Source organism: Perognathus longimembris, chromosome 19 (genome assembly GCF_023159225.1).
Source record: "Perognathus longimembris pacificus isolate PPM17 chromosome 19, ASM2315922v1, whole genome shotgun sequence".
Classification (NCBI taxonomy): domain Eukaryota; kingdom Metazoa; phylum Chordata; class Mammalia; order Rodentia; family Heteromyidae; genus Perognathus; species Perognathus longimembris.
Window position 1 is genome coordinate 394,470 of NC_063179.1, and position 24,294 is coordinate 418,763.

The following is a 24,294-nucleotide window of genomic DNA, read 5'->3' on the forward strand; positions in this document are numbered from 1 at the left end:
TTAAGAGGTCTAGAGGAAGAGAGAGAGTTAACTTCAGCATCTCAAAATGCCCTGACTCTGTCACACATCCATAGACAAGGCCACACCCTGAACACTGGCGTTCACCAAAGTCAGTAGTAAGTCAGTGGAGGAGAGCTACTCAGCTGCTTCGGTGTGTGAGGGACATCCTAGCCTATTGCTAACTTCACAGTGCGGCTGAAATGTCACCCTTCTTGTCAGAACAGGGTGTCTTTGTGCACCATGCTTGAGGACAGGGGAGGAGTAGCTAGGTGGTGTAGTTTCTGCAGGAGGAGAGGAGCCAGGCAGGGACGGATGGCCAGTACCACAGGTGTCCAAGACAACTCTACTCCAGTTGTGTCAGTTATAAACAGCATGTAAACACATGAGTGTGGCAACAAAACCTTACTCACAAGCGTAGGCATCTGTAGCAACCCAGGGCCACTGGGGAGGAGACTAAGCCTCCATCTAGGGCTGCTGGTGGCTACCCCACCATCAGCGGCTAAGACTCCCAGATGGGAGGACATGAGGCGGGGAAGACTGCTGCATGTGCTTGTCTAACAGTCTGCAGCTTCTCCCAAACAGAAAGGTAAGGATATTAACAGGTATGAAAGTACTCCAGAATAAATATGTAATATTTGTTGTAAGATTTTTAAGTGTACAGTCTAAACTTTGATTTTGGTAAAGCTACTGTTACTACTAACTAGCGGAGCATTAAGTGTTCTCAAGCACTCTCCTGTCCCCAGCTCTTGCTTGATGCCAGACACTCTCAGCTGAGTCTTCCCTTGCAACCTTATCCTGTCTTCTGAGTGTCACCCCTGGCAGAACCTGTCCCTGTCCTAGCAGTCACCTCTCAGATCATGACCCCAACCCCCGGTGTTATGCCTAGTAGAACGTGTCCCTGTCTCGGCTTGCATGCTGTGCAGTTTCATTTCTTCACAGATAAAGACACTGAGTTTTTTTTTTTTTTTTTTACCACAGTTAGAGAAGCTAATTGGCATTGCATCAAACATGCAACGTAGACAAACACTCTATGTATTTATAATGTTCAGAAACTGATGGAGGAAAACACACATCTGTTTTGTGCAGCAAAATTATGGACCTAGCATATGTTCTATGTTCAGAGGGCTCACACGGTGCCACCAGACCTGGACAATTTCAAGTTACCACCCCTTCCTTGCTAGACAACATAGGTGGGAAAGGAAGTATGTTTCTAAAGCTACACTTTGAAGTGACTGGGGAAGGATGCTGTCCTCTGTGTCTGATGAAATGCTGGGACAGAAGGGGACTAGCAGAGGCTACTTGTTTGATTTCTGCTGTGTCCCTGGCACCACCCAAGGGCCATGTGGAAGGGCGTAGCACATGAGCCATCCTTCGAGGAGCCTTAGGCATGCTGGAGTTTTGTGCCAGCAGGAACATGGGCATTGGAGGAGAATGACTCGATTTTCAGTCATAAAACCCAAAGATTTGCTACAACAATCAGGAATGTGTGTTGAGATATTCATCAGAAGTGAAAGTTTGGCTTCCTGCCCCCCCAAAAAAGTCACTTCTAGAGGGCCTAAGATAGTGGCACCTCCAAGCTTTTCCATTCGGTTCTAGAGAGCATGCCACTCTGAGGTGCTGACTGCATGGGCAGGGTGATGCACTATAATGGGACTCCCTTCTACGAGGTTGGGTGGTCTCTAAGGATGGGCACAGGCCTCGCCCTCGTGCTTAGAGACCATTATCTAGGTGCTTCTGGGGGAAGTGAGCCCTGGATCTTTGTCTGGAGATCTGGCTTGCCTGATGATGAGGTCACCTGTTGAACAAGAGCCAGTGTCTTGATGTCACTGTCCTGTGTCCTTATAGCCCACTACGAGGCCCCAGGAGCACGTGACCAGCTGCACGACGCAGGCATGCTCAGACACCATCCCGAACCAGGTGCACTCAGTCCTAGGGACCAAGGTCCTGGTTCTTGTCTATTCTGCATGACTTGGCCCTTCCGAAATGAGAAAGGGAGAATCCTTGGGGAGCTTTAAGAAGACCAGGCTACTGGAAGGGTGTGGGGAGTACAGAGGGTCCGTTTGGGAATGGGGCAGAGCCTTGTTAGTGAGCTGTAATGTACTGACATGCACATGCCTTTCCTCAGACCAGCAAGATGACAGCTCAGAAAAGAGCTTTGGAGCCTGACATCTGTTGTTCCTTGGTCTTTATACTAACAGGGAGCCTCCAGGACTCAGAAACTATCCACTGAGCCATCTCTCCTCTGAATGAGGCTCTCCATGTCGAATGCCTTGTCAGAGCCTTGCACCCTCCAAGAGCCTTGTTGGCAAGAGCTTAGGCAGACTAGCTGCCATAGTGCCCAGGTAAATTCTCTGGGCTCAGGAGAGGCAGGCAGTATCCACATGCCACCACAGTGAGGAAGGAGGCCTTGCCATCCATCTGTGTTGTGAGCTAGGCCATGTATCCTACACCTGGGGAGGCAAATCCCAGGACCAACAGGTGCACCCAAGGCTAGGACTGTGCTCCTTTAAAGGCCAATTGCTGTGGGCCATTCTGACAGCCGGTGGCACCCTCCTGGGGATGGTTAGCCAAGTGGCCCTGGTTTAGTTTAGGCACAGTCCTGAGGACCAGCTGTCACAGGTGGACAAACAGGTCCTGAGCTGGCTGTGGCTGGCTCCTGTCCACTCAGCAGCTTACAGCCTGAGGGCTTCCTGGGTCTGGCTCTGGTACCTGGTACTCTGTATTCCAGAGGTTGGGAGACGCTAGGGAAGTCAGTTTGAGCTGACGATGCTGCATGATGTAACTGATGGCAGGTTTGTGAGTAAAACACTGCAGCCAGCGGGGCCTGCAGGCACGGAGCTCGGAGCTCGGCGGAAGCCCCCATGTGTGCTGCTGTAATGACTGCCTGCTCAAGCCCTGCCTCAGCACTGTGCTCCTCCCACGATGGGCATGTGGGAACAGCAGGCGGGAAGGGGGGATAGAGGGGGAAGAGAGTTATCAATGGACATTCCAGGGCTCCCTGGATTGCTCTGAGAGCACACATGGCAGTCACTTTTTACCCCGGTCATCAATAGCTGTCTGCTGCTGCCCTCTGCAGAGCCCTGGTCACAGACACACGCAGCTCAAGAAACATGGGAGGCCCGATTTGTGTAATCTGTTTCAGGTGTGCTGTTAGTTCATTAGCTCCTAGAAGGTATCTGCTGGTCAAGATGTCAGCATGACCTCTGACAGGCCTGGGTCCTCTTGTCCTACCTCTACCAGCCCCCAAAATATGCCTTCTCCTGCTAACCAGGTAGCCAGTGTGGTGTGATCCGAGGAGACAATGTGAAATGGCCGTCCATCTCTGGACTTGAAACGGGACAGGTATGTTAGGAAGGGTCAGTGCGTCAGGGCACAAACCAAGGGTCTGAGAGAGACACATTGGGGTACCCGCAGGAGTCCTTGAGCATCACCCCAGGGTGCCAAAGTGGAGACCTCTGTGAGCACAGGAATGTAATGAAGTGCAATGGATGTGAGTCCCCATGCTGGCACCGCCGCGTCCAGGGCCCCACTGTCAAGGGCTACTTGCCTCCCTGCACCTTCTGGTCATAGGTGCCTGCATGCTTGTAGCCAGGCACATAGCCTGACTCGTCCACCAGGTCCACACGGCCAGCCTTGCCCTTACCCTTGCCCGAGGGGTCAAAGCGCTCCTTGTGGGAGCCTGTGAACTTGGTCGTGTCTGTGAGCCGTGACACAGTGGGTGAGGACACAGTTTTCTGTAAGAAAGAGGGGAAGAGAGTGTTAGTGCATGCCTGGTAATGGGGGACAGGGAGAACTGCCACACCCCTGGGGGCATCTCCATCATTGGGCTCCAGGTCAGCCCTGGACACCAGGGGCTGGTAATCCCATCAGTTCTGGAGATACATGTGGTGCATTCCGCAGTGAGTCCCTCAGGGACTGCAGGGCTGTGCCCTTCCCAGGGCAGTGCAGAGGGCCAGGTTTGCTCTCCATCCCCGCAGGCCCACCCACTCACTGTGACTCCGGAGATGACTGGCGAGCGGCCCTCAATGAGTCGGTGCACCTCACGTACAGCATCCTCGCTGCTCTTGTCTTTGAACCGCTTCCTGGCCAGCTCCTCCAATGCCTCCTGGAACTGCTCGAAAGTGATGGTCCGGCAAGACTTCCCTCTGCAGGGTGCAGGCCTTGTAAGCCTAACTTGTAGGGATAACTCTGCACAGGATCTCACACCAACATGTGCTCTGCAGTGACCCCAGCCCCCCACCCCCACCCCCAGGCTGTAGCCACAGGTGACCAGCAACTACAGATGGGAGAGCTTCAAGGAAGCACTGGTTGTCAAAACATTCATATGTCCCAAGATGGTCATTGTGGCCTCAGGAAGACAGAAGGAAAAGTAGAGACAGGGCTCCCTTGTCCTTCCCTGGGCCACTGCAGCCATTTCAGCAGCTGGAAAGGAGCCCAGGCCATGTTTTGGTTCCAGATAGCCAGAAGGAAACTAAGCTCATGATAAGCAGGAGGAGCTGTGGCCCCAACCAACCACCTGAAGCTCCAGGACCTGTTTCCCCTCCCCTGGGCTACAGCCGGGAGTAGAAGCAGCCCCAGGTACAGTCAAGACAAGGAGTGGTTTAAGGCTGGCCCGGGCATGGTGGATTCTTCCTTCCTCCCTGCCTCCCGTGTGTACCTGTGCTTTACCCAGCCACCTCCTACTAGACACTCAAAAAATGCGCTCTCAGCGCTCTCTTTCCAGTGCTGATCAGATCTGCTCCAACAATCCACATCAGTGAATTTATCAGTGGTTTGATACAGCTGGCTCAGATGAGACTCAGATCTCTAGAGAGAAGCCCTGTGTACCACTGAGCAGCCACAGAAAAGTATCATCTCGAGGACAAGCTGAGGTCCCCAGCTGCCAAGTCCTTCGTGTCCAGAATTTGAAGACATCCTGACCGAACCGGAGCAAAGCTTTTATAGATGTCCATCTGAAGAGGGTCAAGCACATCCAGGGTCAAAGTCGCAGGGCCAACATGATGAGACTCTCAGATATACCACAAAACGTTTGCAAGGAAATGATGCTAGCAAGAGCATGGACACAGCAACAGGGCTGGAATTCAGAAGCAGCCCCACAGAGGCCTTTAGCAAGGTGCAGAAGGGAACTGAAGAGAAAGGCTCCTCAACACTAAAGCTAGAACAATGGTAGGCCTATGCAAAATAAACCCTCCAGTCTACCCCCTGTAACTTGTGCACAACGGACTGAGAACAGATCTTAGAACTGGCATCTAGAAGCACACTTAGGAAAAGACCTCCATGACTGAAACCCAGGTGAAGGTTGTTTAGAAATGCCACCAGAACATGTTCCTAGTGGAAAAATGGAGAGCTGGACTTCATCAGAATTTTTAAATCTATTCTTCAAAAGACCCTGAAGTGAAAGACATAAAAGCCACAGATGGGCAGACAATAGTTGCAAACATAAACCTTATAAAGGACATATCTGAAATGCACAAAGAGCTCTCAACACTGAAAACAGAAAAACAATTAGTGTGAAAAAATGGCAAAAGTTTCTGAAGCAGACATGTCACCAGAGAAGACATGTGGGTGAAGAACAAGCATGTGCGAAGAAGCTTCAGGTTGGCTGTCAGGAAGATCACTCACCGGGGTGGATGGGAAGCTGGGTGGGGGACCAAGGGGCACAGGGGACCCCTGGCTTTATTCCTCCTGGGTGGAGGGGAGGGGAAAGTGAGGGAGACACCCTAGGCATGGCTGGTTGGCAGCACCTGGGTCTCATGGAGACCTGACCATCACTGGCTCTGCACTCTATTCCTGGGTTCTTACTCCAAAGAAGTGAAGATTTAAGCGCTCCCATAAATCCACTTAGGAGTATCATAATTTCACACAGTCACTAAAGCCCCAGCAAGAGAGCTGAGCCTGAGGAGGGAAGACATCCCGAGAGGGTTACAGCATTCCACGGCTGGGGCTCTGAATTCACACGGCCTTGAGAGGAGGACCGGTACCTGAGCTGAAAGCCGCCCTCCCCTCTGGGCCTTGGGGTACACTGATCGCAAGGTCTCTTGGGGCTGCTCTGTTTGTCCTAGGACATCAAAGGCACTCTTGTGTCCAACTCCACCCTGCACAGGGACATACAGACACCAGGCCTCACGATGCGTCTGGCCGCCCGCCACAGGGGCAGCCTCAGCACCAGGCACCACCAGCGTGAGTCACCCGGGGTGGGCTGGCTGATGGGGGCTCTCCGTCATAAGCCACGTTCAGATCAAGCTGGGCACCTGCTCCATTCGCTCCATGTCCACACGCTACTGTGGGGAGAGGCCCTAGTCTTGACCTCAGGCTTTTAGGGTGCCAATCCCAAGAGACCCAGGCAAGTCCCCAGGTCTAGAAGAACAGTGCCCATTTCTCCCTGAGACATGAGCCTGTCCTTTCGAACCCTCAGGAGGTGGCATCCCAGAACCTGGGCTCCATGCTCTTTGCTCCCAGTGTGGTGGTTTGCCAAAGCTGGCCCAGCAGGTCCTGGTCAGATATCCTCCTCTGTGTGGCCTGCTACCTAGACCACCCGCCCTTAGATGAGCAGACACCTGCCTGGGTCTCCCAGAAACAATGGGTCCTGGCCTCAGGCAGCACAGCAGGGACCTGCCACTGTCCTCTCTCCTCTCCCCTCCCTCCCCTCTGTGAAGGTCACTCTCTGGGACTGAGTGATAGGAAGAAATGCCTGCAGTGGGATGGAGAAGGTTTCTGGTTCTCTTTTGCTTCCAGAATAGCCTAAGCTGTGGCTCCCAGAATGACCACCACCCACATGCCGCAGGGCCAACCTGAAGGACCCCAGGCAGTGAAGGCTTCTGGGTGAGGCTCCTCCCACTGGGAGAAGCACTCTGGAGGTGGCCCACTCTCCCACCAACCTCGGCTCGCAGCCAGCGCGCCCATGCCCACTACCTACCTAGTCTCCTTTATGGAGCCCTTGGGCCATGCCAAAGACAGTGCGGATACTGAGAGTCTACGCCTGGGGCTCCCAGGACCCTGTCAATTCTGTTGGTGCAGGTGACTAGACAGCCAGACACCAGGAAAGGCATCTCTGCCTGGAGACTGCCCTCCCCACCTTCCCATTTAACTCAGGGAACAAGATCCCTTGCTCTTCCCAGCTTGGGTTCAGATGATGGGTGAAAATGCCCACTGGGAAAAGAGGCCACACAGAGACCCTGCTGTGAGCTTGCTATGCAGGGCCACCCTCGTGTTTCGGGGGTCTGGCCACCAGCAGTCACCGACTTGCCTTGGGAATGACTATAACAAATGGCATTGCTATGTCCCTCGAAATAGAAAACAACCTGGCCCTTAAAGCCCTTCATATCTCATTTTCCCTAAGCTCTGGTATGTTTTGATGGCGTTAGGGATGCCCACCTCTGTACCCCCACTCATTGTCCATGAGGCAAGCATGCCTAGAGTTCAAACCTGGGTGAGACTGTCGTCGTCCATGGCCTGCATGCAGTGCCTGCCCAGGCTCAAGAGGAGGAAGATGGGGCCAAGAAACAGAATGGGGACCTGCCACTCGGAATGTCTGACTCATCAGAGCCAACGGGGCCTCGGCCAAATGGCATGAAGCCACCAAGCTGGTGACCCTTAGCCAAAGCTGCTTCTCATTGCCTGCCCGTTCCCCCACCAGAGGAAAGATCCTGGGGTTCCCTGTCCCACAAAGGGCACAGCCATCCTGCACTATCCCACATTGCCACTAGGGGGTTCTGCAGGGGCATGTGGCTAAGGCTGCCCAGGGGCCTAGGGACCAAAGCATTTGCAGGATTTTGCCCCTTGCACAGCCTTCAGGGCAAGCTCCTCACCACACAGAAAGCAGAGCCTGGGGATAGGGAATGCAGGCTGAAGTACCCCAGGTGAGCAAGTCTGCCCAAGTCCTGATGCGTCCAGGGTCCCAGTCACTTGCTCCTTTTAGAGGCACGTGGCACAGCCACCTCCAAACACTGTGATCAGGGTGTTCTGGCCCCAGCACATCTGGGAGTGGCAGAGTTATGTTGGCCCAAAAAGGTCTTCAGACCTAAGTACAATCGCCCCGTTCTCTTCAAGACAATCCCCCGGTCCTCCTCAGTGCAATCCCCTGGTCCTCTTCAGTACAATCCCCCCATTCTCCTCAGTACAACCCCCCCCCCATTCTCCTCAGTGCAATCCCCTGGTCCTCTTCGGTACAATCCCCCCGTTCTCTTCAGGACAATCCCCCCATTCTCTTCAGGACAATCCCCCGGTCCTCCTCAGGACAATCCCCCTGTCCTCCTCAGTACAATCCGCCCCCCCCCCCATTTTCCTCAGGACAATCCCCCAGTCCTCCTCAGGACAATCCCCCGGTCCTCCACAGGACAATCCCCCTGTCCTCCTCAGTACAACCCCCCCATTCTCCTCAGGACAATCCCCCAGTCCTCCTCAGGACAATCCCCCAGTCCTCCTCAGGACAATCCCCCGGTCCTCCTCAGGACAATCCCCCAGTCCTCCTCAGTACAACCCCCCCATTCTCCTCAGGACAATCCCCCAGTCCTCCTCAGGACAATCCCCTGGTCCTCCTCAGGACAATCCCCTGGTCCTCCTCAGGACAATCCCCCATTCTCCTCAGGACAATCCCCCCGTCCTCCTCAGGACAATCCCCCGGTCCTCCTCAGGACAATCCCCCACTTCTATTTAGGATGATCCCCTGGTCCTCTGGCTGTCTGTGGTGTGGGTCCATGCTCAACAGTGGCTGGAAGAGCCTCAGGACCAGATGCTGCTCTCTGCAGATAGGATGAGCCCAGCTTCCTTCAATGGGCCCCACTTCCCTCTGACCTGCAGGTGGTATAGGCCTCGTTTCTCTCTGACCTGTGTCCAGAGGAGAACTTAGCTCCCTGGTTTTTCGTGCCCCACTGCCAACCTACTGGCTGGCTCTCTACAATGTGAACAGAAAACTGTACATCTCCTGGGAAGCACCCAGCACCTAGCAAGCACCCTGGCCCCCTGGCTGCTGCTCCACCTAGGCCTCACACCTGATGGTATGTCTGTCCCAGCAAGGAGGCAGTGAGTATAATCTAACCCTGGTGCTCCCACAGACCCTTCCCCATGAATATACAGGTACATAGACCATTTGTGCATACATGCACACACAAGCCTGCAGACACATGCACACAGACAGGTATACAGACACATGATCAAGGCATACACAGGTACAAGTGAGCATGCACTGATGCGCACACTCAGGCACACACACACACCTACAGAAATACATGCACACAGACATGCACAGGTGAGCAAACAAATGCTGGTGCACACACAGTGGCAGATACATACACACGTGCACGCACACACATGCCTGGTCAGATCCACACAGGCACACACAGACATGCTGTCCATGGCCCTGCAAGCTGGGCATGTCAACCCTCTATTGACTGTTTGGAGACTAGTCATCCTGAGCCCTTCGCCCAAGAGGAGTCTGGGATAACAGTAGTCTTCAATTAAACGTGGTGTGGAGCTGCAAGAAATTTGTTTAAAATTTAACACATAGTAACATCAAAACAAACAAGCTCTGCCATGGAGACAAGGATCTAAACAAAGGCTGCAGATACCCCAGCTGGCACCACGCCCGTGGCGTCATGGCAACCTGCCCCAAAACAGAAATAGTTGGACTTTTTCTCCCCAGTCCTGTCAGAGTCAGTGACTTCCTGACAGTACCTAGGCAGCTTTCTCAGGTCCTGAGCTCCCAAGCAGGGGAGGCCTCTCTGTAACTGTGACTTGAGGTTTGAACGCCCAAACAGTCCTGTCACAACCAGTTCCCCTGAAAATGAGAAAGAGATCTCTGGTCGTCCTCCCAACCCGGGCTGCTCCGGCTCTCCACAGGAAAGCCAAGCCCTTCTCCAGGAGGACCACCGCCTGTAAGCCTCATGGTGTGACCGCCCGCCTCCCCTCAGATGAGGGAACACATCTGGGGCCGGGACAGCAGCACTCTCTCCAGAACAGGGCCACCCCTCCAGGGCCACCTCTAATAGGCCCAGGTCTTGAGACCCCAGTGGAGTCCAGGCTCTAAGAAGGAAGTCCAAGGGTGACTGAAGATGGGTCAATATCTGCAGACAGAAGGGTCAGGGGACCCGGGCCTCCCCGTGGGCCAGGCTCCTCATTCTGGCTGGCCTATCTGTGCCAAACCAGCAGCAGGAAAGCTGGGCACTCCCCAGGGTGCCAGCCAGCCTGCCGGGCTCCGGGGCCTAGCAGTGACACCACTGGCGGCCTTTCTCTGAGTGTGGCTTCATTTGCTCATGCTCCCAGGCCCTGACCCTCAAGGCAGGGGAGTCTGCAGTGGACTGGGCTTTGCCCTGGAGCCGAGGACCAGGTCTAAGCCACTAAGTACCTTTTGGTCTAAGGTCTTACCTTCACAGAACAGGGTCAGGATCAGGGGCTCCCTCCACATGGGGCTGCAGTGCTTGGGCCTCAGAGGCCTCCCGAGAGAGTGCAAGAATACCAGTTCTGTGTGCGCATGCACGTATGAGACGTGCACGTACGTCCAAGTGTGTGCAGCAGCTAGGCAGTCACCTGGGATCTGCCAGCCCTAGACAGGCCTCTTTTTCCCACCTCCTACTAGCCCTTCTAGATACTTCCACATGGGCATTATGCTCTGGGCCTCTGCTCCTAATCAGGCTAGCCACACTGGGCTCACATGACAGCAGGTGATATATGGCTAGGGCGTAGAGCAGGGTGGCCTCACTGACCACACAGATGTCCCCCACCCCCACCCCCACAACACAGAAGCATCACCAGGGCCTAAGGTCTCAGAGAGAAGGAAGGCCAGGGTAGGCAAGGAGCCTCACAGTCCAGGTACAGCTGCCCAGGCTCTGCCCACCCCTTGGCTCAGACACAGCAGCAGCAGGCTCGGCGAACACACGTGTAAATATAGCTGACCTAATTTCCCTCTGCACTGGGGGCAGGGACCACATCCACTGGTCCAGACACAGTCTGGACTCCAAGATGCAGACCATGCATGTACCAGAGCCCCCAGCCCCCGGTCAGCATCCCTCAAGGCACAACCCTACCAACATAGCTGTGCTTACCAGGACCTGCCCGTCCCTCCCTGAGACTGACCACAAGGCCAGGTGCAAGTGGAAGTCTGAATTTCCCAGCAGGAAATTTCAGAGATAGTCTATCCCCAGGTCTTACCCATGACAAGCCCCAGTAACAGCACAGTGGGCCCCAGAAAGCCTGGGAGGTCACTCTTCCAGTTGAGGCTCATGGTGAGCCTCCCTCAAAGTCAGGGTCCAGTCATGTTGGTGAGCTCCAGAGGCTAGGGGCCAGACCCTGCTCTCTGCATGTGGGGTAAGCCTAGCTTCCTTCCAAGCAGAGGCTGCGGTGGCAGCAGTGTGGGGACGGACCCTGCAGGCCAATGGAGAGATAGCTGACTGTCCAGAGCCAGAGTGCTTGCAAGGGTTCTCTTGATCTGCCCATGCCTCTGGCTCCCTAGTCCTGAAGGACCAGCTGTCTCCCTTTCTTCTGTCCCTTTTCCTCCATGTAATTGAAACAGTCCATGGGACCTGGCTAGAGTGGAAGGCAGTGCTCATCTCAGAGGTTTCTGTGGTGGACAGCAGGGCCAAAGGGCCACCTCCCTTCACTGAAGCCACCAGCCACACTCTCTTCTTACATCCCAGCCCTGGAGGACGGAACCCCCATGCAATGCTCTGAGAAGCCATTAACAAGGAGGCAGGTGCAGAGATGCAAACCAGGGGCCTTGCCCACCCCAGAATCAAGGATGGCTAGTCCAGTCTGGTCACAGAGGCGGGGGCGGGGGGGGGGCCTGGGGAGTCTCTCTGGCTCCTCAGAGGGACTGGGAGCCCCAAGGTGACAGAACAGAGAGAGTCTAGACTCACCACATAGCCCTTGGAGACAGGGGAGCAGAGACCATCATTTTGCCAGAGGGTCAGGATTCAGGCCTCTTGTGAGGCAGCTTTCACAGGCTCAGAATATAATCCAGGAGCGGAGAGATGGCATGAAGCTCTGCACACACACCCTACGCCTGCCCCAGACTGAGTGAAGGGCTCTGGGTCTAGCATAGCTTCTGCCTCGCAAGCAGCAAATGTCCCACCCCAGCACCTCTTAAATAAGCACCTGACTGCAGAGCCTGACAGCACTTACTTGATCTTGCTGAAGACGATGTCCACATCGGTGACCGTCACATTCTTCCCATCAATCACGTGGCAGTCCTTGCACAGTTTTGACCAGTTCTTCCCATGCATCTCTCTGCCGCTCGCTCGGGTGTCTCCATGTACAGCAAACCGCCGGAAGGCTTCCTCCAGGGCGCTGAGCTCAGAGGGGGCTGCCGCAGCCCCCTCGTTACCACCCTCAGACTCCAGGGACAGCCTCTTTGCTGCCTTCTCTCTGGCAGGGTCTCCAGGGGACTTGGGGGGTGTCCTGTTTGCAGATTTGGCAGGCTTGGGCTTGCATTCAGCCATGTTGCTAGGAAGGAGAGAGAAGACAGAAGTCACTCAGCTTAGGGACCCAGGCTGTGTCCCCGGACAGCAGGTCACTGCACATGTGGTGGCTCACTGCACATGTGTCGGCACTTGACAGGTGTGGCAAGAGCAGAGATGAGCAGCCTTACTAGGATCTAGGATGTGCTAGGGGCCAACTGTCCAGTAGGGCAGTGTCACTCTAGTTGCTAGATCTGGTACCTGGTGGCCTGTGACCTGCAGCCTCCAGTTTAGGAAATTTAAAGTTTGGTTCCCTCATAGCAGGCCTTGCCCTGACTATAGGCACCCTCCAGTCACAGTCCCCTGGCCTGCCCCACAGCTCTGGGGGACAGCCAAAATCTGACCCGATGCCATTAGGCAGAAACACTATGGTGCCCAGGGGGCAGAACCATGTCCAGAGGTACCTGGAGAAGCCCTTGGAGACATCTGAGAAATTGCTGTTCTGAGCCCAAAGAGTATAGTCACAACAACCAGTCCAAGGGGAAACATAGACACCACCATCCAAGGGGAAACACAGTCACCTCTACCATCCAAGGGTAGCAACTGTGGTTTATATCAACCTGTTTGGGACAGGCTAGGGTCACTTCTTTTCCCCTGAAGCCACAGCAATGGGCCAATCATCTCCTTCTCAAGTATGAGTTCCTAGCAGATACAGCAGGAAATTATGGTTCATAGCAGATGGGAAGGCTGTGCAAGCTTGCTCCACAACTCTAAAACACATGTCCCTTTCTTGGGTAAATCCCAAGGCCAGTGTGGCCAAGGTAGAGTCTTCATCACCCAGAGTGTGGACTGTGGTGCCTGCCAGACTCTAGAAGGCTCCAATCATCCAACATGAGAACCATGCAGAAGACAGCACTGGGATGGGGGCTCAAGGCCATGTCCCCCACTTATCTGGTAACTTGTTTAGAGCCTTATACAAAGCACAATTCAGGAAGAAACGGCCATGACTGGGTGCATGGCACATGCCTATAATTTCAGCTACTCAAAAGCAGAGATCAGGGGCTGGGAATGTATGTGGCCTAGAGGTAGAGTGCTTGCCTAGCATTCATGAAGCCCTGGGTTTGATTCCTCAGCACCACATACACAGAAAAAGCCAGAAGTGGTGTTGGGGCTCAAGAGGTAGAGTGCTAGCCTTGAGCAAAAGGAAGCCAAGGACTGTGCTCAGGCCCTGAGTTCAAGCCCCAGGACTAGCAAAAAAAAAAAAAAAAAAAAAAAAAAAAGCAGAGATCAGTAAGACTGTGGGTCTGGCCTATCCTGGGAGTCAAGTTAGTAAGGCCTCATTTCAACCAATAAAATGGACATGGTGGTACAAGCCTCCCATCCCAGCTATTCAGGAGGATAGTAAGATACAAAAAGAAGATCATGGTTTGAGACTGGGCAAAAACTTGAGACTTTGTCTAAAAATTAAACACCAAAAAGTATAGCTCAAGAAGTAAATTATTCACCTATCAAGCACAAGGTCCCGGGTTCAAAACCCAGTATGAACAAAAACAAAAGGAAGGCCTGGCCACCTTGAGGGGAGACTTTAGTACTGAAGTTTGAACTCAGTGCACGGAAGGCAGATCACGCTGAAGGGGGCCTGAGGAAAGAGAGTGGGCAGATGGCCGAGCAGCAAAGGCTGCTACGTATGGAAAGAAGAACCCTACTCTGGACAAGTCAGTCGGTCTAGAACTTTCTCCACTGCCTGGTGCTGTCCTCAGGACCCAGTGCCCAGGGTCACGGAATCACCAGCCCACCTGGACCTCAGCACACGGCAGGAGGCCAGCAGTATGTGGAGCCAACAGGCTGGGGTAGGAGGTGGGCCAACCTACCTGGACACTGCCTGATATTCCCAACATGTATCACCTTAATAAAATATCTTTGAGAGTCTTTTAAATGAGAGGGGAGGAGTGGCATGGTCCCAAAAGAAATGTACTTATTACCTGACTTGTGTAATTGTAACTGTTCTGTACATCACTTTTAAAATAACAATAAAAAATAAATAGAAGTCCTAATCACAAGGTATCAAAATGAGAGGCCGTAAGGTGGCCCCAGGCAGACCCCCAGGCCACCAGTCCTGTGGAAGGCATGCTGCATGGCCTTGGGAAAACACAAGGTGGGGGTGGTGGGCTCTCAGTGGGAGAATGAAGGGCTGGGGTCCACAGAGCAGGCCTCAAGAGGGACACAAGACTTGGTTCCCTTCACACTGTTCCAGTGATCCATGATGGCGGCAAAAACAACTTCAATCTGAAAAGCTGAGGCTGAAGCAGGTGTGCCCTGGAATGTGGGGTGCCCAGAGCATCTACTGCGGTCCCCATGACATCCCTCCCTTTCTCCCCCAAGGTGGCGGCAGCATCTCCTGCCTTTATACTTCACTGCCACACAGTCTCAGGCTGATCTGAGCTCTAAAGTAACCTTCATGTCCCTCAAGAGGGATGGGGCAGGTTCCTCCTCCAGAAAAGCAGCGTCATTTAGAAGGAGTTTTGAAGAGACAGGACTAAGCCACCAAAGTACGGTGATGGAAGTCCCCCACATGTGTCCTGCTCCATCAGACATGCATCCTGTCCCCCAAGTGTGTCCTGGCCCCCTCAGACATGCGCCCTGCTTCCTCAGAAGTGCATCCTGCCCCTCCCAGAGGTATGTCCCACCCCATCCCAGGTGTATCCTGGACTCTCCAGCAACATGCCCTTCGCCCCTCTCCCACTGGCCTGTGACTCCAGAGGCAGAAGGCCTCAACCTTCTCTGGCATGAGTTCTCTGTTCTGCTCTGAGAAAGCCTGGTTGGTGGCAGATGACCCTTCCCACATCAGCGCCCTTGCCCTTGCGAGCAGTACCCTCACCCTGGGGAACAGAGGCGCATGGGTGAGGTGAGGGAGGGGGCAGGGCCAGCTCTGATCCCACCAGGGCTTCCTAGAGGCTGGGCACATCCACCTTCCCACCGGGCCTCCCCAGGAGACAGGAACTGGTAACTTATCCACCTGGCACGGGGCTGGGGGGAGACTGTGTTACCAGATCTGCATCTCCCTACAGGGCCTAGGGAGGGCAGGGGAGGCCACCTGGGAGGTGGAATTACAGACCTCACCAACTGGCCCTACTACCAACTAAACAGGCAATGCATTCCTTGAGAAATAAAATCAGCCTTAGGGGATCAGGAAGGCAGAGTCCTAACTGCTCAGGTACAGGTGCCGATTTGAAGACAAAGGGAGGGCAGTGATGTGGGGGTCTGGGAGGCTCCCCTGTCCTCTGAACTCTGGCGATCAGGCTGTGGCCAGCTGTGCTGTGGCTCAATCTTGCATGGGCCTCTTCCGAATTCTAGGAGTGGACCCGGCCCTCATTGGCCTGGGCAGGGAGCTGGAGCCTAGCTGAGGGACTGTTCTCAGGGTGGCTCTCAGATAGAACAGCTGTCTCCACAGGCTCAAGGCGGGAGGAGCTTTGAGGTGGGTAGGCAGAGAAAGGCTACTAGGACATACAGCTGGCTGTGTGGTGTATCTCTCCCCAGGTCCCTGGCCCACGCGCAGTATGGGCATGCCTGCCTCGGCAGGACTTGCTGAGCAGGTGCTAAGTGGCTGGGACCACCCAGGTCTTTACACTACAGCCTTGTCTAGGGATAGAGCTTTCTGCCCGGAGAATAGTAGAGGGGTCTCCAGCCCCTCAGTGGGCCCACTGGATCTGGGGACATTCTATCGTAGACAACACCGTGGCCACCTCTGGGCAGAGACCATCATAGGCCCAGCTCCTGACAAGACACACGAACGCCCTGGCCAGAGCCCTCACAGGGCTCTGCTGGCTCTGACAGGTAGCTGTGCTTGCAAGCGGCACACAGTAAGAAAGAGGAGAGCCTGTGCTCTTCACGTGTGTCCTGAAAGAAGCACTACAGGCCACAGATGGCTCCAGAATGTTCCATAGGGTGTTTCAGCCTGATCCCTGGAGGCTGATGAGGACAGAGAGAAGACATGGACAGGATGGAAATAATGCCCCCTTGCCGATTAAAAACAACAACAATGTCACAGACCACAGACCCCGTGGGAGGCCAGAGCACACATTCCCACCAGCCAGACTGCTGCTCCTTCCAAAGGCGGCCCAGGATGAGGTGAGGTCACAAGACCACAGCCCTAAGCCCTCAAGTGTGAACTACAACAGGACTCAGAGCTTGTCTCCCTGCTTTGCTTCTACCCCACCAAGGTTTGGAGACCCCAGGAATTGTGGGGGGGCCCACACATTGGAGTGGGGTGTGGGCAGGTCTGGCTGCATGACAAGGCCTGCAGAGGCCTAGCCCAGGACAGCCCACCAGCACCAGGGCGGCTCAGCTCCGCCCCACCCACTCCTTACCTCCCAGCCACTTGCTCACAACATGCCCTTTGGCAATGACACACTCTTCCGCCCCACTTCTCCTCAGGACACTCGATGTGAATGGCCACTCGTCCCAGGCAGAGAGAGCTCCCTGGGCCAGCACAAAGCAGGCATTTTCTGAGTGTGGGCATCGGACACACAGAGCCCGGTACCAGAAGGCCAAACTCACCACAAGTCATAGTGCTGGCCCCTTGGCACCTGTGCCTTGCGCTGCACCAGAGGCCCCACAGCCACACATGTGACCAGGGCCACCCAGTTCAAGTGCTGCCTGGGCCTCTCTCCAGACAGGCTACAGGTCAGGGCCCAAGGCCAGGCTGCTGCCCCTCAGAATGGTCCAAGATTCCCCCACACCATGCTGTTGCTCTTAATCCCCTGGGGCGCAGGGGAGGGGTCAAGGGTGAACTAGCAGATCCACAACCATGTCCACCCTAAGCCCTGACCTGGGCTGGACCTCACTTGTCCAAAAGTCCCTCTAGGACAGGGACAGCATCTTGGGCAACTAGCCTTCTTGTCAGGAGAACAAGGGAAGGCAGCAGGTCGGTAGGCATGGGCATTTTCCTCCTCCCTGGGATCCACAGAAAGCCCATGTCTCAGGCCACATCCCCGGAGCTGCAAAGCACTGCTGTCGCCACCCCTCAGCAGGAGATGCAAGACTGCAGCTACAACAGGGGACCACTGGAGCTCTGTGGTCAGAGTCCTAAGAATAAGTCTGAGGACAGCTACTGGACCAACTGGAGGGACAGAGAAGGAACTTGGCAAGAGCAATGCAGCACCCCCTCCCAAGTGGCAGCCTCAGAATAAGAATGGGGATGAGTGAGGGTCATTCCAGAACACTCTGTGTGTGCTTACCCAAACCAGAGATACCTGGGCTCCCCAGAAGTCTGACGGAGGCAAAGACGAGAGTGCAGGGCCTGAGGACCATATCCCTATGTCCCCCACACTCAGCACAGACACTTGGCCTCCAGACAACTGCCCAGGGTCACAGGGAGAGCTGAAATCAAATTCTGTAGCTCGTTGTACAATCACATACCGTTTCTCTAAAATTTCCCCTGCACAGTCTGCCAGGAACATGCCTGTGTGTATCCTCTGTCTAAGATCTGGTCACAGCAAAGTGTGGTGAGGCTGTCCCACCCAGGCCTCCCTCAGGGGAGGGCCGGAGTCTGGGGCCATGCTCCCTGGGGGGCAGGCCAGGGTCTGGGACCACGCTCCCTCAGGGACAGCTCCCTTGGGGATGGTGCAGGGTCTAGGGCCATACTCCATTGGGAAGCTTCATGTGTCAGCCTCCCAGAGGACAAGAACCTCCTACTGGCTGACTCCTCTCAGCATCAGTGCAGCTTCACAGAGCACCAGCACCGTAGACCTTACCACCTTGCATACAGTCCATGCTCACTCCTTGGCCAGCACCTGAAGCCAGGTGGCTCCCAGCAGGGACATGGTAATGGATGAATACCAGCTCTGGTAAAGAAATTCCCATTCTAATCCTGGAAGCTGTGAATAGGACCTTGTTTGGAAGAATTGTCTACAGTTGGGTGTTGAACCCTATAGTAGTGCCTTTGTGAGACAGAGACGAGGAAGAGGCATCCCTCCGGTGACCAGGCCATCTGGGGCCATGAGGGGGGCCTCTGGAAAGGAACCCTTGTGAATGGATCAGCATCTCCTAGGGGGGCCGGGGGAGCCAGCTGAGGCCTCTGGCCCCTTCTTTTGTCATCCTAGGCCACAGGATCCATTTGTCCCGAGTGCAGCCATTCTCAGGCAATGAGCTTCCAGCACCTCCATCCTGGATGTCTATCCCTGGAACTGTGAGGCGTATATTTCTGTTCTTTGTAAATGACCCTGCCGTATATATTTTATTACAGCAGCACAGACAGATGGAGTGAGAGGGCTGTGCAGGAAGAAGGAGGAAGAAGCTGGAATGAGGCACTGAGGACATGAGGCACTGGGGACACTAGAGCCACTGGAGGCCCGAGACACAGAAAGCCCCTCCCTGGAGCCTCTGGGCCTTGTCATCTGAGAGGCTGGGCTGGTGGCCTAGGACTTCAGGAGAATGGAGTCCTGTGGTTAAGCTGCCTATGTGTGCCAATTGCCACACAGCCTGTGGGCTCTGCCATGAGAACAGAGCGCGCCACCCCAGCATGGCAGCACAGGCAAAAGCCTGAAGAGGCAAAGTCGTAAGCGTGGGGGCACAAACAGCCCAGAAGACAGACAAGGTGGACAGTCAGGAGCTGGACTGTAGGAGCTGGAGGCCAGCCCAATAGACAGGGTTTCTGATAAGGGACTGATAAATGACACCGGCCTCCTGTGACTTCCCTCCCCTCCAGCTGGAGTGTATTGGGGCACAGAAGAAGGCACCCAGTCAGAGGAACAAAGCAGGCATGGAGCCTGAGAAAGAACTCCTTGACAGGAAGTTTGTTAGGGAATTTAGGAAAGAGTTAAACTGCATCATGTGCAGATCCGGAAGCCTTAGGTGAAACCAGCTGAGGACCTTGGAATGGGGAAGGTGTGTTACAAGACACCAAGATTGTTTTTATTAATTTTTTAACGATGCTGGGCTTTGAACTCAAAGGCTCTGGCTTGGACACTGCCACTTGAGCTGCATCCCTAGACCTTTTCTCTTTAGGCATTTTCAGACTGGGTCTCCTATCTAGCCTCTTCTTACCTGTGCCTCCTATTTAACCGGCACCACAGGCACACACCACTACTCTCAGCTTGTTTACTAAGATAGGGTCTGGGTAACTAATTTTTTGTAAAGGCTAGTCTTAGACCCCCACGCCTCCTGCTCCCTGGGAAATAGGAGAGTTTTACCACTTCCAAGCTTATTGGTTGAGATGGGGGGAAGGGGTCTCAGTAACTTTTTGCCTGGGGTTGGGCTCAATCTGTGATCCTCTAGATCTTCACAACCTGAATAACTGAGATTATAGGGGTGTGCCACCTCATAGAAAGAAGCTTAAATGACATCACAGTGAAATCAGTAACTTCTAATCATCAAAAATTAGCAGTAGCAGTGTGGCAGCCATGCCTGATCCCCGCACTTGGGGCGCTAACACAGGAGGATCCTGAGCCCCACAGGAGAGCAGCCTCCCCAGAGGGGGTGAGCAGTGGGCAGGTCCATGAGGACAGGCCATGGCTGCGGTGGCTGGGTAGGTCCAGCCTTCTCCTGTTACCACACCATTCTCCTGTCTGAAGCCTGGTGGGCTCCGCCTTGCCGCCTGAGAAAGCCTGGCTGGGCTGAATCCTGTCCTAGAAAACTAGAACCAAAATCAACACTAAGAGCCTAACAAGGCAAAACCTCAAGACAGGGATATATAACAAATTCCGGCTTGCAGAGAGCCTCTGTAGTCAATAAGAGAGAGAGAGTTCAACAGGCAAGACTCGTGTCAATGGGGCCCGACAGGGCCAGCAAGCATGAATGCTCTGTTTATTGGTAAAATTGGGAGCATGCAGACAAAGGCCCCAATCACACAGGACCACACAGCCAGCAGTGTGGAGGGCGAAAACAGCAAGTGCTGGCAACCTGTGGCGTACAGGGCTTCCTGCAGAGAAGGCATCATTGACCAACAGACCCAATGTACTAGAGCTGGGGATACACAGAATCTGGGGGCTGGTACTGCCTGCCTGAGACCTAAGAGCACACAGGAAGGTCCAAGGCAGCACTGTCTTGGGTGGGGGATGTCCTGGGTGGGGGATGTCCTGGGAGGGGGATGCCCTGGGTGGAGGATTCCCTGGGAGGGGGATGTCCTGGTTGGGGGATGTCCTGGGAGGGGGATGTCCTGGGTGAAGGATTCCCTGGGAGGGGGATGTCCTGGGAGGGGATGTCCTGGGAGGGGATGTCCTGGGAGGGGGGTGTCCTGGGTGGGGGATGTCCTGGTTGGGGGATGTCCTGGGAGGGAGATGTCCTGGGTAAAGGATTCCCTGGGAGGGGGATGTCCTGGGAGGGGGATGTCCTGGGAGGGGATGTCCTGGGAGGGGATGTCCTGGGAGGGGATGTCCTGGGAGGGGATGTCCTGGGAGGGGATGTCCTGGGAGGGGGATGTCCTGGGAGGGGATGTCCTGGGAGGGGGGTGTCCTGGTTGGGGGATGTCCTGGGAGGGGGATGTCCTGGGAGGGAGATGTCCTGGGAGGGGTTGTCCTGGGAGGGGATGTCCTGGGAGGGGGTGTCCTGGGTGGGGGATGTCCTGGGAGGGGATGTCCTGGGAGGGGGGTGTCCTGGTTGGGGGATGTCCTGGTTGGGGGATGTCCTGGGAGGGAGATGTCCTGGGTAAAGGATTCCCTGGGAGGGGGATGTCCTGGGTGAAGGATTCCCTGGGAGGGGGATGTCCTGGGAGGGGATGTCCTGGGAGGGGGATGTCCTGGGAGGGGATGTCCTGGGAGGGGGATGTCCTGGGAGGGGATGTCCTGGGAGGGGGGTGTCCTGGTTGGGGGATGTCCTGGGAGGGGGATGTCCTGGGAGGGAGATGTCCTGGGTAAGGATTCCCTGGGAAGGGGATGTCCTGGGAGGGGGATGTCCTGGGAAGGGGATGTCCTGGGAGGGGGATGTCCTGGGTGGAAGATTCCCTGGGTGAAGGATTCCCTGGGAGGGGGATGTCCTGGGAGGGGGATGTCCTGGGAGGGGGATGTCCTGGGTGGAAGATTCCCTGGGTGAAGGATTCCCTGGGAAGGGGATGTCCTGGGAGGGGGATGTCCTGGGAGGGGGATGTCCTGGGTGGAAGATTCCCTGGGTGAAGGATTCCCTGGGAGGGGGATGTCCTGGGAGGGGGATGTCCTGGGAGGGGGATGTCCTGGGAGGGGGATGTCCTGGGAGGATGTCGTCCTGGGAGGGGATGTCCTGGGTGAAGGATTCCCTGGGAGGGGGGGTGTCCTGGTTGGGGGTGTCCTGGGAGGGGGATGTCCTGGGAGGGGGATGTCCTGGATGGAGTGTGTTCTGGGTTGAGGTCATCCTAGGTGCAAGATGCATGCTATAGTGAGGGTTCCTGGGTAGGGAACGTCCTGGGTAGTGTGTAACCTCTGGTAAGAGATGTTGTTGGTTGGGGATTGTTATGGGTAAGAGATCTCCTGGGTCATGGGTGAGGAAATCATGGGTGGGGGAAGGAGTGCCTGGGGCGTGGGTGGCCTGTGTGGAGGGTATTATGGGCATGGAATGGCATGTGTTGGGTGTTGGGGTGAGAGGTGCTGTGTGAAGGGTGTGCTTAGCCAAGGGCTTCCATGTGCCTGGTGGGGATGCCCTAGTGAGGGGTGTAGAGGTGGGAACACTGGCTGCTCCACATCCAAGGAGGAAGCAGCCTCCCCAGGGGACATTGGTGGGGGAGCTGGCAGCCATGCTTGCTGTGGTGGGTAGGTCCTGCCTTCCCCTCTCAGCACTCCTGCCTGAAGTCTTCCTTCAGCCTTGCCGGCTGAGGAAGCCTGGCTGGGCAGAACCCTGCCAGGTACAGGAGGGAGGGAGGTGCAGAATCACACCCTCCTCCGTGCTCTGCCTCAGCACCAGGCATGGGCACTATAAATAGGCTGCCTGAAGGCTGGCTGCCTCTGGCAAGGAAGCTTCTAATTCTCAGCGTCTGCTGGGAGTGGGCAGCTGTCTAGTAGGGCTGTACAGCCCTCAGAGATTTTCTCCAACCTCTGGTCTCCAGAGGCGATGGTGCTTTTAGTTTTCGTAAATGTAATTTTTATACTTTACACATTTTCCACAATGAATATTTCTCATCTCAAATAACAAGTAAAGAACGGTTACCTGTGGTATCAAAGGATTGGGAGAGACGTGACCATACAAGGCCCAGGAAGAAAACAGATGGCCGGCAAGGCATTCCCTCCACCACCTTCCTGGCCTCGGTCTCCCTCACCTCGCCCCAGGATAGGGCTCACACACACATTCTGGCTCCCCCAGTGCTGGCCCCTCACGACCCGCGGTGGCCGCGAAGCCTAGGGCACAGGGCGTCCAAAAGCAGGAGGAGGGGTGGCCCGTGAGTTCGCCGGCACCGGGGAATGCCCCCGGCCCAGGCAGAGGGCCGCCAGGTCCCCGGTAGACAGGAGCCCTATCCCTACCACAGCCGGCCACAAAGGCGGGGACGCGCTTCCCTCCCTGCCTTCAAGGACTCATTTACATAACCGAAACCACAGGACGCCAGCTGGGTCCTCCTCCAAAGGCGGGCGGACCCCAGGGGTGGGGCGGACCTCCGGATAGGGAGACCTGGGGGTGAGGCAGAACCCAGGGATGGGGAGACCCCAGGGGCGGGGCAGAACCGAGGGATGGGGAGCCCCGAGGGGTGAGGCAGAACCCAGGGATGGGGAGACCCAGGCGTGGGGCAGATCCCGGGATGGGGAGACCCCAGGGGCGGGGCAGAACCCAGGGATGGCGAGACCCCAGTGGCGGGGCAGAACCCAGGGATGGGGAGACCCAGGCGTGGGGCAGATCCCGGGATGGCGGATGGCGAGACCCCAGGGGCGGGGCAGAACCCAGGGATGGCGAGACCCCAGGGGTCGGGGCGGAGCCGCGCCGTCGCGGCGGGTGACGGGCCCACTCGCAGGTGCGGAGGGCCGGGCCCCGGACCGGCTGTGGGGAGCCGGACGCGGTCACCTGCTGCGCGGGGTCGCCGGCCCCGCGCCGCGCCCGGCGGGAGGGCAGCTTCGGCCGCCCGCTCCGCGCGACAGGACCGGGCTCCAAATCACACCCGGCTCGCGCCATCGCCTCCGGACCCCGCCCGGGCGACCCCCGCCGGGGCGGCCTGGAGGCCCGGCGCGCGGCGCGCTCCGGCGCTGACGCGGAGGGGCCAGGCCGCGGGTTCCGCGGGCCCCGCACGCAGCGGAGACGCGGAGACAGGCCCGCCCCGGGCTCGGGGCGCAGCAGACCCGGGGTCGCCCCCGTAGGGCCTGGGCGCTGCGGCGGGGCGGACCGGTCTGCCCCCGCGAGGCGCAGGTGGACGCCGCGCACGCGGGGCCCAGAGCCCCGCGTCCCAGCCCCGCGCCCGGACCGCGGACAGCGCCCAGCGCCCAGCGCCGCCTTACCTCAGAGCTGCGTTCACCCCCGCGCGTCCGCAATTCGGCCGCGCGCCCGCGCCGAGCTGTCTGCGCTGGCCCCGCCCCGGGCCCGCCCAGGCTCCCGCCCCAGCTGTCGAAGCCCCGCCCCTGACTCGGCCAAGCCCCGCCCCATCCCTCCGCTTCTGAGCTGCCCAAGCCCCGCCTCCCTCCCAAGCCCATCCAATCCCCCGCCCTGACCTTCCGGAGCCCCGCCCTGACCTTCCCCGCCCCTCCCGCCCCCCGCCCCGCCCCCGTGCGCCTCGCGGCCCCGCCCGCCCGGAGCCGGGGCGCGGAGGTTCGCAGCCTGCGCTGCCTTACAAGGCCACTGGTGGCCCGCCAGCCGTGGGGCGCCGCCGGGCGCCGAGCGCCGGGCACGGCCGTCCTCAGGCGTGGGAACGGGCGGAGGTTGGGGAGCGACTAGAGGGACGCACCTGACGCTCAGGCCCTGGCGTCCGTCGGTCCAGCTGGGGAGCGCCCAGGCGAGGAGACAGCGGTGGGGAGCACGGGTCCTG

General features: G+C 56.6%; 1 protein-coding gene across 1 annotated transcript; it reads right to left on the reverse strand.

Annotated features, from left to right (window-relative positions):
• Positions 1-1,213: 1,213 nt before the first annotated feature.
• Positions 1,214-23,817, reverse strand: LOC125367700 (tubulin polymerization promoting protein). The gene is made up of 4 exons (XM_048368404.1): positions 23,771-23,817; positions 12,115-12,435; positions 3,992-4,145; positions 1,214-3,734 (listed from the first exon to the last, which is right to left on the reverse strand). Exons 2-4 carry the CDS (start codon positions 12,429-12,431, stop codon positions 3,540-3,542), a joined length of 666 nt encoding a protein of 221 aa, XP_048224361.1. The 5' UTR covers positions 12,432-12,435; positions 23,771-23,817; the 3' UTR covers positions 1,214-3,539.
• Between the last annotated feature and the right edge of the window lie 477 nt (positions 23,818-24,294).

What these genes read in the sequence shown, in the direction of transcription:
- LOC125367700 (XM_048368404.1), bottom strand. Translation starts at nt 12,431, where the DNA reads ATGGCTGAATGCAAGCCCAAGCCTGCCAAATCTGCAAACAGGACACCC. An exon ending in ATCGTCTTCAGCAAGATCAA is followed by an intron (nt 4,146 to 12,114) that starts GTAAGTGCTGTC and finishes TGCACCCTGCAG; the next exon opens with AGGGAAGTCTTGCCGGACCA. An exon ending in CAGTCATCTCCGGAGTCACA is followed by an intron (nt 3,735 to 3,991) that starts GTGAGTGGGTGG and finishes TCTTTCTTACAG; the next exon opens with AAAACTGTGTCCTCACCCAC.